Below are 16,159 nucleotides of genomic sequence, written 5' to 3' on the forward strand. Positions count from 1 at the left end.
AGACAGCATATATGTGGGTCATTCTTTCTAATCCATTCAGCTACCCTATGTCTTTTAATTGGAGCGTTTAATCCATTTATGTTTAAGGTTATTACTGATAAGTACTTATTCATTGTCATTTTCCCCCTTTGTACTCGTGTTCTTCTCTGTTTCTCTCTGTTTCTTTATCTTTTTAGAGTAGACCCTTTAGCATCTCTTGCATTGCTGGTTTGGTGGAGATGTATTCTTTTAGTCTTCCTTTGTCTGAGAAACTCCTTATTTCGCCTTCCATTTTGAATGAGAGCCTTGCTGGGTAGAGTATTCTTGGTTGTAGGCCTTTGTTTTTCATTGCTTGGAATATTTTTTGCCATTCCCTTCTTGCTTGTAGTGTTTCTGCTGAGAAATCTGAGGATAGCCTTATTGGAGCTCCCTTGTATGTTATTAGTTGTTTCCCTCTTGCTGCTTTTAGGATTCTCTCTTTGTCTTTGGATGTTGCCATTTTAATTATGATGTGTCTTGAGGTTGGCCTGTTGGGGTTCATCTTCATTGGGACCCTCTGTGCCTCCTGGATTTGCGTGACTCTTTCTCTCCTCATGTGAGGGAAGTTTTCTGTCATTAGTTTTTCAAAGAGGTTTTCTATCCCTTGCTCTTCTTCTTCTCCTTCTGGAATTCCAATGATACGGATATTGTTACGTTTCATGTTGTCCTGCAGCTGTCTTAGAACCTCTTCAGTCTTGTTCAGTCTTTTTTCATTTTGTTGCATTGTCTGGGAGTTTTTGTGTACGTTGTCCTCCAGCTCGCTGATCCGATCTTCTGCTTCCTCTAGCCTGCTTTTAATTCCTTCTACTGTGTTCTTCAATTCAGAGATCGTATTCTTCATTTCCTCCTGGCTCTTATTGATAGCTTCCATGTCCTTTTTGATGCTGGTATAATTCTCAGTAAGTTCCTTATAGTTCTTCTGGAGTTCACTGTAGTTTTTCTGGAGTTCTTTGTAGTTTCCGCTGAGCTCATTTAGCTTCTCCATAATCCATGTTTTAAATTCTGTATCTGATATGTTGCTCCCCTCTATTTCATTTAGCACTCTTTCTGGGGATTCTACCTTTCCTTTTGATGGGGGGTTGTTTCTCTGTCTCCCCATTTTTGTGATTCCTTTTGTTTGTTGGTGCTTCTTAGAATGATCAGTTCTTCCTGGATCTGCCTCTGGTAGCGTCAGATCATGTACCAGACTGGCCCTAGGCAGCCTGTTGGAGACTTCCAGGGATCTACTGCCTTTGTCTCTCTTCTTTAGTTGTTACTATACTCAATCTGTGATCAGCCGTCAGGCTTAAGGACCGTGGGTGTGGCAACTTAATTCCTGTAGGCAGGGCTTTTATTTCCCCTTAGTATGACACCACTTGGAGGGGAATGGTCTGTCTGCTGTACTGGGGCTGAGTCAGCACTGGCTGGTCCTTGGAGGGGGTTAGTGTTGCTTCCACTTACTCCTCCGCCCTCCTGGATCTCCGTCTGTGTTGTCCTTGATGATATTTCTTTAATCTGTCTGGTTGTATTTCAGCTACTTTTTGGTAGATCTTTTTCTCTGGTTAGTTGATTGAGAGTCACTCTGCCCACCTTGTCTTGAGTTCTTTTGTGAAGGTGCTGCTAAAACATAATTATACAACCTAGGCAAGAAACCCACACCCTCCAATGTCTCCCCCAAATACAATCCCACTATAGGATGCAAATGGGCCCGTGTTTATATACTTGTGGATATACTGGGACTTATATTTCATAGGAGAAACAGAAAGGAGTTGTTTTAAATGAAGGAAGAATAATTTTTTAGCCGGAAGTTGATAGAGTATTAATATTAGCAATTGGGATCAAGGTTATGTAAGAGTGCAATTAACACTTACACTGTATGTTTGAAAAGGAGGGGAGGGTTACAGTGTGGAGTGAGAAAGTGGAAGTGTATAGTATTAGGATTATATAATCGGGATATACTATATGATTAGCGTGGGAGGTAGGGTAGACACAACATACATCCAAGTAGACAGACAGACAGAAATTGAAAGAGAGGGCTGGGGAGGTTAGAAGGTAGGAAATAGATTGAGAGAGAATTTTTTAAGAATAAAAATACAGAGTAGAAAATAGCAAGACAGGAAGGGAGAGAGGAAAGAGAGAGAGACAGTAGAGAAGAGAAGGGTAGGAGAGAGAATGAAAGAAGAAAGGGAGGTAGAAGAGAGGGGACTGGATTAAAATTCTTTTTTAAATTATATATTATAAAAAAGATTAGGAGATTAAAACATGATATAAAGTTGCAAGATAGAGAGAAAAGGTGAATATATAGAGAGAGGAATAGGAGATAGGAAAGCAAGAGGATTTGGGAGGAAAAGAGCTCAGAGGAGGGAAGGAAATCAGGAGGAAGAGGAGATATTAGGGAGGGGAGGATTGAAATTGAAGAGTTGACAAAAGATAGGATGAAGGAGAGAAATACAAGAGGTAGAGAAATAAGTGAGCGGATGGTGTAGAAAAAGAGAAGGGGTAAGAATGGCAGAGTAAATGGAGAGGGGGATAGATTAGAATTATAATTTGAGTATTAAGAGATTAGACTATAACGTGTAATAGGGAGAGAGAGAGAATATGTATAGGGAGAGAAGGAAAATAAGGACAAGAGATGAAAGAAAAACGAATGTAGACTGAGGGGGACAAAATAAATAAATTTAATAAAGTTGAAGGTGCGTAGCACAGAGAAAGGAGAGGGTGAGAGAAGGAGAGAACTTAAAATTATAAAATTAACTGAGAATAGGATGAAGGGGAGACATGCTAAGCAGAGAGAAGGGAGGGAAGAGGAGGGGAGAAAAGGAGAGAGAATAAGAAGGGACTGACGGTAGGGGTAGTTAGAGAGAGAGTGAGAGATAAAAGAATGAGGATTTTAACTCAATTCAACTTTTATGCACAGTCTCTGGGTATTTTTGGTTTGTTTGTTTTTTGGTTTTTCCTTGCTTCCTTCCTGAGTCCGCTCCTATTCAAAATTCCATGAGTTTCAAATCTTTTCTGGTTGGTTGGCTGGCTGTGGGAGGGTTCTGCTTGATTCTGGGATTGCTAGTCTTTTTTTCATGGGCCTACCACCGCTCTGCTGTGAGCTGCGTTTAGTTGTCCCCTCCTGAGGCAGCCTCAGCCCTCCTCAGGCTTGTCTAACTACTCCTTCCCTCTGTTGGTCCAGCCTGTGCCTGCCAGCAATCCCCGCCCTGCCTCCACTCCTGTCTCTATTCCCAGGCTACAGCTTCTGCTCTCTTCCCTGTCTATATTCCTGCGCACCCTATCTCTCTCCCTGTCTCAAGATCGTCCTTTTGTTCTGCAGGACTCTGGCACAGTCAATCAAAGTGCCAGGCCCAGTGGCCCTTTCCTGCCCAGGGCCTCTCCCCTAGTCTGGAGCTTTGCAGTGGCTTTCCCATGTGGGCTCTTCTCCTTGCCCCCGAACTTTCTCTATTCCAAGGTACAGCTTCCGCTGGCTTCCCTGTCTATCGGCCTGCGCACTCTATCTTTCTTCCCGCCACAGCACGGTCCCTTTGTTCTGTAGGATTCTAGTGTGGTCTGTCAGCGCAGGGCTCTCCTACCCCGGGGCTCTCTGCCAGTCTGGAGCTCCGCAGCAGCCCTTCCCTGCGGCCCCTTCTCCCTGCCCTAAAACCGTCTCCCCTCCAGAACCTCCGCCTCCGCTCTCTTCCCTACTTACACACCCTGCGCGTCCTATTTCCCTCCTAGCCCCAGACCGGCCTTTTGTTCTGTGGGATTCTAGCGCGACTAAAGAGCAAACACTGATTTCAAGAACGCAGTTCTCCCCCGGTCCGGTCCGGAGTTCCGCAGCAGCTTTTCTGTGCTGCGGTTCTCTTTGCCCCAAAACTGCTCCTTTGTTCTGTAGGGCCCTAGCGCTAGTGCTGGGCTCGCCCGGAGTGCCGAGCTTTCGGTCGGAGGTTGCAGCTGAGGATGTTTCTCTCTAGACTCAGATCACACAGTTTCTCCCAGTCCTGATTGTTCACTGTTCTCTCCCTCCTCTGGCTTTTTCGGCCAAATCCTCTCCCTAACTTCCTACAAGAATTCACTCCCGGTTAGTGAGCTCTCCGGCTTGATACTGCAAACGCACGGAGTCTCGGAATGACTCAGTCTGCAGTTTGTGATAAACCCCTCCACCCCCCTCCACGCTGCTCCCACGATCTCCTCCCCGTTCACGTTATCAGATATCCACACTCACTCAGTCACTCCTCTCCGCATTTGTTCCTCCTGGATTGTCTCCTTAACAGGAGCGAGCTGAGAACACTGTCCCGACTTTGCGGCCATCTTGGTCCCTCCCTCAGCCTCCCTTTATCTTCATTGTATTTTTTTATGGGTGCTTTAAAAATTTCCACAAATACCATTGTTATACAGCTCATTTTTTTTCTTTTTCTTTTTCTAAGTGTATTTTATTAATTATGTTGTTACAGTAGTCCCAATTTTTTTCCCTTTGCTCCCTTATGCCTAGTACACCTCTTCCCTCCAGCAATCCCATACCCTTAGTTCATGTCCATGGGTCGTGCATATAAGTTCTTTGGCTTTACACTCTCCTATATTATTCTTTACTTCACCCTGTCTATTTTGTACCAGCCAATTATGATTCTTAATCCTTGCACCATTTCCCCATTTCTTCCCCTTCCCCTTCCTAGCTGATAACCCTTCAAATGATCCCCATACCTATGATTCTGTTTCTATTCTGGTTTGCTTAGTTGGATTTTGTTTTTATGTTTTAGATTCAGTTGTTGATAGTTGTGGGTTTGTTGTCATTTTAGTGTTCATAGTTTTGATCTTCTTTTTCTTAAATAAGTTCCTTAACATTTCCTATAATAAGGGCTTGGTGATGATGAACTCTTTTAGCTTTCCCTTGTCTGGGAAGCACTTTCTCTGCCCTTCCATTTTAAATGATAGCTGTGCTGGGTAGAGTAATCTTGGTTGTAGGTCCTAGCTTTTCATCACACTGAATACTTCTTGCCAGTCCCTTCTTGCCTGCAAAGTTTCTTTTGAGAAATCAGCTGAGAGTCTTACATGTACCCCTTTGTAGATAACTCTCTGCTTTTCTCTTGCTGCTTTTAAGATTCTCTCTTTATCTTGAACCTTTGGCATTTTAATTATGACGTGTCTTGGCGTGGTCCTCTTGGGTCTAGCTTGTTTGTGACTCTCTGTGCTTCCCGGACTTGTATATCTATTTTCTTCACCAAATTTGGGAAGTTTTCCTTCATTATTTTTTCACATAAGCTTTCAATTTCTTGCTCTTCCTATTCTCCTTCTGGAAACCATGATTCAGATTTGGAATGTTTAAAGTTGTCCCAGAGGTTCCTAAGCCTCTCCTCATTTTTTTCAATTCTGGTTTTCTCATTCTGTACTAGCTGACTGTTTTTTCCTTCCTTATGTTGCAAATCATTGATTTGAACCCCAGTTTTCTTCTGTTCACCATTGGTTTTGTGTAGGTCTTCCTTCATTTCACTTAGCATAGCCTTCACTTCTTCTCTTATGTGTTAGCCATACTCAAGCATATCTGTCAAGCCTGTGAGCATCTTTATCACCAGTGTTTTGAATTCTGCATCTGTTAGGTTTTTTATCTTCTCATCTGTTAGGTTGGTTATGTCCTCGTTACTTAGTTCTCCCACTGGAACCTTGATCCATTCCCCCTTTTGGGCCATACTTCTCTGTCTCCTCATCTTGACAGGCTCCTGTGTTTGTTTGCCTCTGTGTCTTAGGTAGTGCTGTTGCTCCCATTACATTCTAAGGAGCAGAGCCTTAGGGATTCAACGGTACAGGGTGACCTGTTTCACCACGTTGTGGCACTGCCTGTGGGGGAGGTGTCTGAAAGGGAACAATGCCACCTGCCCTGCACTCACCCCCTTTCCAGGCACCTCTCCCACTTTTGCATCAGACTGGTGCCCCTCTAGCTGCTGCCCTGTCCATCGTTCCAAGAGTGGTTGGGTCTGCGGATGTTCTAGGGCCATGGGGGGTCCTTTAAACAAGCAGACTCTGCTGAGACCGGCAGTTTCTGCCTCCACCCCAAGCTCTACTGGTTTGCACAGTCAGAAGCAATGAGGCTTAATTTTCCCTGGTGCTGGGACCATGAGCTGCGAGGTCTGGTGAGGAGCTGGGAATGCTCCCCAGGTGTCCCTCCTGACTTTTTAAAATGTGTAACTGTGCTTTGTGCTGGCCTACGGCTGCTGCCGCCACCACACTGCATCCTCTCCATCCCGGCTCCACCCCTTCTACCTATCTGGATGAATATTTCTTCCTTATATCTTTGTTTGTTGGACTTCCATGCAGTTTGATTTTCTGGAACTTCTGGTTGTTTCTAGTTTTGAGGTAGTTATCTTCCTTCTTGGTTGTGAAGGGAGACACAGCGTGTCTGTCTATGCCTCCATCTTGGCCAGAGGTCCTGGATTTATATTTTAAAAATTCAGTTTTCCTGTTGGATTGAGAATAGATTGTGTGGGGACAAAGGCAGAAGTATGGAGTTAAGTTAGGAGAGTATTGCAACCATCCACCAGCTAGACCATGGTGGTTTGGACCATATTAATGGCAGTGGAGTGGGTGAGAACTGGTTACATTCTAGATATACATTGAAGATCAAGCTAAGAAGATTTGCTAACACATTCTATGTGTGTTGTGAGAGAACAAGGGGGAGTCAAGGATGATTCTTAAGATTTTTGACTTGAGAAATGAAAGGAGGGTGTTGCCATTTGATGAAATTGATGGAAGAGAAAGTTTGGGGGAGGATTAGAGCTTTGTTTTTTGACTTGCTGTGTTTTAACATCCAATGAGAGATGTCAAGTAGGCTCTTGGAAATATAAGTCTGGCATTTGAATTAGAGATAAACTTAAGAGTTACTAATTTAAAAGTGTATGAGTCTAGATAAGATCACATTGGAATATTCTAGATAGTGAAGAGAAGCAGTCCAAAGAATAAGCCTGGACACATTAAAAAACTAGAGGTCTAGACACAAAGAAGGACTATTCCAGGAGACTGAGAAGGAGTACCCAGTGAGGTCAGAGAAACAGGAGAGTTTGATGTCCTGCAGCCAAGTGAAATTACTTCAGATAATTTTTTTTCTTTTCTTGCTGTTCTCACAAATTCCTTAAGGTAATGGGCCCAGGAATTGTGTCCTATTCTTTAGAGATGAGGACTGCTCTTTTAAATGCATAGGGTCATCCTTCACTAAGCTGAAAAAGATTTCTGGTCTTCTGAATACTGTCTTCAAACCATATTGCTTATTTATGTATGTATATACTTTAAGCCCCACTGAGGGCATTTAGTAAATTCAATCAACAGTGGAGCGCCCACTCTATGCAAGCTATTCTTCTAGTCATTGGTAACTCAGCAGTGAACAAGATACATGATCACTGATCTCACAGAACTTAGTTTAATAGAGAAAGACATTAAACAAATCATCTGTTTAAATTATTGAACAAATAATCTCTTTAAAAGACATAAATTATTACATATGTGATGACTGCTATGAAGAAATCAAAATGCTTTAAGAACACATAGGAAGGTTACTAATGTAAACTTGGAGTGGCATGGCCTGAGAGATCTGAAGGGATTAACATGTAAGGAGAGACCTGAAGGAGTAGATTTAGCCAGATGAAAAAAAAAAATGGCACTGAGAAAAGAACATCCCAGGCAAAGAAAAGAGGGAAGAGGGAGAGTGTTGTCATACTAAAGGAACCAAAAGAGCTTCATCATTATGGAATTTAAAGTATAAGGTGAGGTGGAGGGTGAAAGATGAATCCAAAGAGGTGAGCAGGGGTCAAGTCATAAAGATTTTCTTGACATGCTAAGGAGTTTGAACTCAATTCCAATAGGAATGGGGAACCATTGAACAGTTTTAAATGTGTACTCAGATATTTATCTTAGAAAGATCATTTAGCTGCCATTGTGAATGGGTTGGAAGGAGGTCCGATACCTGGCAGGAGAGCCCACTTCCTTTATATCTTGGCTCTTGGGTTTTATTCTAGTGTACCATTTGAAGTGCCCAAGCCGAAAAGTGGAAAGAGTATACTGGAAGCTGAGAGCGAGAGTCTGGATAGCTACACGGCTGACACAGATAGCACATCCAGGTGAGATCTTCCTAAGTCCCTGTACATCTGCTCAACCCAAGTTCCTATTTTGTTCTCTAGCATCAGGATGTAGGTCTCCTATACCTTCAGTGTCCTGATTTCTCCTCAGCAAATCAAATGAAGTCTTCTCTTTGACCTTGCCAAAAGTCTTTCCGTAGTATTTCAACTGTTTTCTCTGATCACAGCCTTCAGGAGCACACTAACTTCCACAGGCTGCTGTGCCTTGGAGGAGTCTTCTTGGACCAGCAGAAACAGATACTGCTGTCCTTTAGGAATGGAGGTGTGTTTGTGTTTGTGCAAAGTCGCTTATCTGATCGTCTGCATTCCTTCAAGCAAAATCTGATGTGAAATTTACATTTTGGATTTGGTTACTGCAATGACACCAAGCCAGTGACTCTCCACCCACAGATCTTGGGTGCCTAGATAGAACAGGAAGGGGAGGAGGTAATTTTCATTTAACTTCTATGTCTACCTTCAGGAGAGATTCTCTGGATAAATCTGGCCTCTTTCCAGAATGGAAGAAAATGTCTGCTCCCAAATCTCAACTAGAAAAGGTAATCTCTTTCTCCCCTCCTCTCCCCTTCTCTCCCCTTCTCCCCTCCCCTTCTTTCCCTTTCTCTCTCCCCCACCCCATCTCTTCACTTCCTCTCTCCTGCTCTTTCCTTTCTCAGGAGGAATTTAAATGAAAAATTCAACTAAACAAATTTTAGTTCAGATTCACTTGGGAGCATTTTCTAAGGTTATACTTGAGATGTGAGAAAATAGGTTTTATACTACTTCCTAGGTTTAAACTAAATTCCTATGATTAAGCTTTCCTTTGAGTTTGTAATAGTTTAGTAAAACTCTGAACCACGTTAGTTTTTATTAATTTTTTAAAAATTTATATTTTGTATTATAGTTTACATTCAATAGTATTTTGTTTTAGTTTCAGGTGTACAACATAGCAGTTACACCATCATGTACTTTACAAAGTGAACCCCTCCATATTTCATGTACCCACGTGGCACCACAAATAGTTATTACAATATTATTGACTATATTCCCTATGCTATAAATTACATCTCCGTGACTATTCTATAATTACTCTATAATTACCAAATTGTACTTCTAATCATCTTACCTTTTTCACTCAGTCACCAAACCCCTCCCCTCTAGCAACCATCTTTCTGTTCTCTATGAGTCTGTTTCTCTTTTTTTTTTCTTTTTTTTTTTTTTTTTTTAGATTCAACATATAATCAAAATCATATGGTATTTTTCTTTCTGTGTCTGAGTTATTTCACTTAGCATAATACCCTCTAGGTCCATCTATGCTATCACAAATAAGATTTTATTCCTTTTCATGGCATATATATCTCACTACTTTTTTATCCACTAGTCTATACGTGAATACCTAGATTGCTTCCATATCTTGCCTGTTGTAAATAATGCTGCAATGAACATAAGGGTGCATATATTCTTTTGAATTAGTGCTTTTGATTTCTTTGGATGAATCCCCAGATGTGAAATTACTGGGTCATAAGGCAGTTCTATTTTTAACTTTTGAGGAACCTCCACTGTTTTCCAAAGTGGATGCACTGAGTTACAATCTCACCAACAGTGCATGAGGCTTCCCTTTTCTCCACATCCTTGCCTACACTTGTTTGTTGATGATTTATTGATAATAGCCAATTTGACATGTGTGAGGTGATGATATCTCATGGTGGTTTTAAGTTTCATTTCTCTGATTATTACTGACTTTGAGCATCTTTTCATGTCTCTTGGCCATCTGTATGTCCTCTTTGGAGAAATATCTATTCGGGTCTTCTGCTCACTTATGAATTGGATTATTTGTTTTTTTGGCGTTGAGTTCTTTATAAATTTTGGATATTACCCTCTTATCAGGTGTATCATTAGCTAATATGTTCTTCCATTAAATAGGTATTCTTTTCATTTTGTTGATGATTTGCAAAAGCTTTTTATTTTAATGTCCCATTTGTTTATCTTTTCTTTTGTTTCCCTTGCTTGAGGAGACATATCAGAAAAAAAATATTACTAAAGGAAATGTCAGACAGTATACTGCCCAAGTTTACTCCTAGGAGTTTTATGGTTTTGGGCCATAAACTTAAGTCTTTAATGTATTATTCTGGTATGTGGTGTAAGCAGGTGATCCAGTTTTTTATTTTGTTTTGCTTTGTTTTTGCGTGTATCCAATTTTCCCAACACCATGATTTATATATTTATTTTAATTTTCACCTGAGGATATGCTTATTGTTTATTGATTTTTACATAGAAAGGGAAGATGGGGGAGAGAGAAAGAGTGAGAGTGAGAGAGAGAGAGAGAGAGAGAGAGAGAGAGAGAGAGAGAGAGAGAGAGATGTGAGAGAGAAACATTGATTGGTTGCACCCTGTACACTGCCTCACTAAGGATGGAACCCAGAACCTAGGTATGCAACCTCACTGTAAATTGAACTCACAGCCTTTTGGTTTATGGGACAATGTTTCAATCAAATGAGCCACCCAGCGAGGGCCCAACAACATTTATTGAACAGACTGTCATTACTCCATTCTTTCTTCCTTTGTTATATACTAACACAGCATATCAGTGTGATTTTATTTCTTGGGTATCTATTCTGTTCCATTGGTTTATGTGTATTTTTATCCTAGTACCATACTGTCTTGATTACTATAGCCTTGTTGTATAGTTTGATATAAGTTGTATAATACCTCCAACTTTTTTCTGAGGATTGCTGTGGCTATTAGGGGTCCTTTTGTAGTTCCACAGATTTCTGAATTGTTTGTCCTAGTTCTGTGAAATATGTCATTGATATTTTTATAAGAATTTCATTGAATCTGTAGTTTTATTTGGGTATTTTGGACATTTTAATGATGTTAATGCTTCCTGAGCAAATATATGCTTCCATTTATTTGTATGTTCTTCAGTTTCTTTATTCAGTGACATAATTTTCCAAGTACAAGTCTTTTACATCCTTGGTTAAACTTATTCCTGAGTATTTTTTAATATAATTATAAATGGTATGGTTTTCTTATTTTCCTTTTTTTAAAAAAAGTTTTATTGTTATTATATTACAGTCGTCCCAATTGTTTCCCTTTGCCCTCACCTGCACACCATTGTCCATGTCCATGGGTCATTCATACATGTTTCTTGACTAGTCCCTTCCCTTTATGTCCACCATTATCCCCTTCCTTCCCCACTGGTTGCTGTCAGTCTGTTCATGTCTCCATGCCTCTAGTTCTATTTTGCCTGTTAGATTATTTTGTTCATTAAAGTCTTCTTATAGGTGAGATCATATGGTATTTGTATTTCATCAGCTGGCTTTTTTCATTTAGCATGGTAATCTCCAGTTCCATCCATGCTGTTGCAAAAGGTAGGAGTTCCTTCTTTCTATCTTTTGTGTAGTATTCCATTGTGTAAATGTACCACAGTTTTTTGATCCACTCATTTACTGATGGGCACTTAGGCTGTTTCCAGCACTTAATATTGTAAATAGCACTGCTATGAACATTGGGGTGCGTAGGTTCTTTTGAATTGGTGTTTCAATATTCCTTGGGTATTCCCAGCAGTGGAATCACTGGGTTCAAAGGCAGTTCCATTTTTAATTATTTAGGAAATTCCATACTGTTATCCCCAGTGACTGCACCAGTCTGTACTCCCACCAGCAGTGCACTAGGGTTCCCTTTTCTCCATATTCTTACCAGCACTTGTTGTTTGTTGATTTATTAATGATGGCCATTCTGACAGGTGTGAGGTGATATCTCATTGTGGTTTTAATTTTCATCTCTCTGATGGCTAGTGATGTTGAGCATTTTTTCATATTTCAAAGGGCCAGCTGTTTGTCCTCCTTGAAGAAGTGCCTCTTCAGGTCCATTTTCCAGTTTTAAATAGGATCATTTGTCCTCCTGGTATTAAGTCATATACGTTACTTATATATTTTGGAGATTAAAATCTTGTTTGACGTATCATTGGCAAATATGTTCTTTTATGCAGTCAGTTCCCTTTTCATTTTGATGATAGTTGCTTTGGCAATGGAGAAGCTTTTAAATTAGATATAGTCCCATTTGGTTTCTTTCTTTATTCCCCTTGCCCTAGGAGATATACAGGGTGTCAGAAAAAATGTGCCCACAATTTAAATGATTATAAAGTCTGCATTTATTTGCATAGAGTTCCATTTCAACATTCACAATAATTACATAAATGTACTTATTTACACTTAATGTCTGTTTTCAAACTGATGACCATTCTGGTCTAGACATTGATGGTTGGCAATGCAAAGCAATGGAATCAGAAACATCAAGAATCATTTTGGAGACTTCCGGCCAAGATAGAGCTCTAGACAGACATGCGGCATCTCCCTCCACAACTAAGAAGGAATACAACTATGTTGAAACTATAGACAACCAGAAGTTCCAGAAAATCGAGCTACATGGAAGTCCAACAAAGATACAAAGAAGAAATACTCATCCAGACAAGTAGGAGGGATGGAGCTGGGGCAGAGAAGACATGGTGTGGTGGCAGTGGCAGCAGCAACAGCAGTAGGCCAGTGGAAAGCACAGTCACAAATTTTAAAAAGTATGGAGGGACAGCTGGGGAGCACTCCCATCACTAGACCAGACCATTCAGCTCACGGTCCCAGCGCCAGGGAAAATAAAGCCTCATTGCTTCGGACTGTGCAGACCAGTGGGGGTTGGGGGTGTAGGAAGAACTGCCAGTATTTCAGCAGAGTTTGTTTGTTTAAAAGGGTCCCCATAGTCCTAGAATGTCCGAAAACCCATCCACTCTGGGAAAGATGACCAGGGCAACAGCTAGAAGGATGCCAGTTCCATACAGAAGTAGGAGAAGTACCTGGAAAAGGGGCGAGTGCTGAGCAAGCGGCATTGTTCCCTCTCAGACCCCTCTCTCACATACAGTGCCACAATGTGGTGAAATGGGTCACCTGTACTGACAACTACCTAAGGCTCCACCCCTTACAACATAACAAGTGTGATAGCTCTACCTGAGACACAGAGGCAGATAAACACAGTAGCCTGTCAAGATGAGGAGACAGAGACGTATGGCCCAAAAGAGGGAATGGATCAAGATTCCAGTGGGAAAACTAAGTGATGAGGAGATAGCCAACCTAAAGGATGAGGAGATAGCCAACCTAACAGATGTAGAGTTCAAAACGCTGGTGTTGAAGGTGCTCACAGGCTTGACAGATATGCTTGAGTCTTGAGTATGGAAAATGCATAAGAGAAGAAGTGAAGGCTATGCTAAGTGAAACAAAAGAAAATCCACACAAAATCAGTGTTGAAAGGAAGGAAACCAGGGTTCAAATCAATTATTTGGAACATAAGGAAGAAAAAAAAAAAAACAGCAAGTACAAAATGAGAAAACAAGAATTGAAAAAAAATGAGGAGAGGCTTAGGAACCTCGGGGACTACTTTAAACGTACTAACATCCAAATCACAGGGTTGCCAGAAGGAAAAGAGGATGAGGAAGAAATTGAAAGCTTATATGAAAAAGTAATGAATGAAAACTTCCCAAATTTGGTGAAAGAAATATACATACAAGTCCAGGAAGCACAGAGGGTCCCAAACAAGTTAGACTCAAAGAGAAAAGAGGATGACACCAAGACACATCATAGTTAAAATGCCGAAGGTTAAAGACAAAGAGAGAATCTTAAAATCAGCAGGAGAAAAGCAGAGAGTTACCTACAAAGGGGTACCTATAAGATTCTCAGCTGATTTCTCAAAGGAAACTTTGAAGGCAAGAAGGGACTGGCAAGAAGTATTCAATGTGATGAAAAGCAAGGACCTACAACCAAGATTACTCTATCCAGCAAAGCTATCATTTAGAATGGAAGGGCAGATAAAGTGCTTCCCAGACAAATGAAGCTAAAGGAGTTCATCATCACCAAGCCATTATTATATGAACTGTCAAAGGGACTTACTTAAGAAAAAGAAGATCAAAATTAAGAACATTAAAATGACAACAAATTCACAGCCATAAACAACTGAATCTAAAAAATAAAAATAAAATCCAACTAAGCAAACCAGAATAGGAACAGAATCATAGGTATGGTGATCATTTGGAGGGTTATCAGCTGGGTGGGGAAATGGTGCAGAGGTTAAGCTAATTGGTTGGTACAAAATAGACAGGGGTTAGTTAAGACTAATATAGGAAAGGGCGATACCAAAGAACTGATATGCACGACCCAAGAATATGAATTAAGGAGGGGTGGGATTTCTGGAGGAAAGGGGGGTACTACGTAGAGAGGAACAAAGGGTAAAGAAATTGGGACTACTGTATCAACATAATAAAATATACTTAAAAAAAAGAATCATTTCATTTGGTATTTGGGCACATTCTTTTACAATGGCTACTCATAATTCATCAATGATTTTAGGTTTTTTACCATAAATGTTATTCTTGAGAAATACCCAAAGGAAAAAGTGTAGTGGTGTGAGGTCTGGTGAGCACGCAGGGTAATCTATAGGACCTCTTCACCTGACCCATCTATTTGGCTGGTTCTCATTAAGATAGATCCTTATATCATGATGGTGCTGTGGAGGCAGTCCATCTTGTTAGAAGCAAAAGTCCTCATCATAAAAATCTTCATGAAATGTGGAATGGCTGCTTCCTACAGTAAATTCAAGTAAGTGGCACCGGTTGTAGTACCTGCAAAAAAAGATGTGCCAATTAATCCATGCACGGATAAGCCGCACCACATCATCAGTCCTGTATTTGCACTTGTACTGAGTTTCGTACTTCCAGGAGAACTTCAAAATAAACTTTCTTTTTTCAAAACTTAATCTGGTTTCAGACATTATTTCTAAGAAAAAAATTAGCAAGTTACCAGCTATTAAAGTGTGGATACATATTTTTTGTGACGGCCTGTATTGGAAAAAATATTGTTATATGGGGTATCTGAAATTTTACTGCATGTGTTTTCATCTAGGATTTTTATTTTTTATTTTTTTAAGTATATTTTATTGATTATATTGTTACAATAGTTCCAATTTTTTCCCCTTTGCTCCCCTCTGCCCAGCACCCCCCTTCCCCAACAATCCCCTCCCCAAGTCCATGCCCATGGGTCGTACATACAAGCTCTCCTGCCTCACCCTTTCATATATTCTTCTTCTTTTTTAAAAATAATTAATTAATTAGTTAAATATTTTAACAATAAAAAATAACAATCCCTCCCTCTCCGACTTAAGACCCTTTACGATCTTATAAAGGACAATGGACGAAGGTCTCGAGCTCCTCTAGCTGCTTCAAGCTGGACATGGTCGTCGCCCTACCTACCCTCGGGTCAAGAAATCCCTAATAAGAGTGGGGGTGTGGAGGGGAGGGTGGCCTTCCCACAAGGGGATTTTTAGGATTTTTATGGTGTCACAACTTACATTGAAGTAATTTATCCATCTTGAGTTTTTTCTGGTGCATTGTGTAAGTTGGTGGTTTAGGTTCTTTTTTATTTTTTTGTATTTACCTGTCCAGTTTTCCCAACCCCATTTATTAAAGAGGCTATTTTTACTCCATTGTTTGCTCCTGCTCCCACTGTCAAATATTCATTGACCATAGAGACATGGGTTTATTTCTGGGCTCTATCCTGTTCCATTGTTGTATGTATATGTTCTTATGCCAGTACCAGACTGTTTTGATTATAGTGGCCTTGTAATATAATTTGATATCAGTTATTGTGATTCCTCCAACTTTGTACTTCTTTGGGGTCTTTTATGGTTCCATGCACATTTTTGGAATTTTTGTCCTATATCTGTGAAATATGCCGTCAGTATTTTAATAGGAATTGCAATGAATTTATAAATTACTTTGGATAATATGGACATTTTAATGATGTTAATTATTCCAGTTCATGAACACAGTACATGCTTCTATTTATTTGTACCTTCCTCAATTTATTTCTTTAGTGTCTCATTGTTTTCTGAGTACAGGTCTTTTACTTTCTGGGTTAAATTTATTCTTAGGTATTTTATTTTTATTGTTGCTATAGTAAATGAGATTTTCCCCCTAGTTTCTCTTTCTGATAGTTCATTGTTGGTGTACAAAAATGCTATTGATGTCTGAATATTGACTTTGGATC

At 40.2% G+C, this 16,159-nt stretch overlaps 1 protein-coding gene across 2 annotated transcripts in view; it reads left to right on the top strand.

Moving 5' to 3' along the window:
- Positions 1-16,159, top strand: part of SYTL4 (synaptotagmin like 4) — a 189,473-nt gene that overhangs the window by 121,824 nt on the left and 51,490 nt on the right. For both annotated transcript variants that reach the window (XM_090264511.1, XM_090264513.1), the window contains 2 exons: positions 7,980-8,081; positions 8,560-8,635. In XM_090264511.1, coding sequence (XP_090120637.1) covers positions 7,980-8,081; positions 8,560-8,635 — 178 coding nt within the window. The remainder of the gene's footprint in view (positions 1-7,979; positions 8,082-8,559; positions 8,636-16,159) is intronic.

The sequence above is a fragment of the Furipterus horrens genome, unplaced genomic scaffold (genome assembly GCF_987537825.1).
Source record: "Furipterus horrens unplaced genomic scaffold, mFurHor1.1.pri manual_scaffold_17, whole genome shotgun sequence".
NCBI classification, from domain to species: Eukaryota; Metazoa; Chordata; class Mammalia; order Chiroptera; family Furipteridae; genus Furipterus; species Furipterus horrens.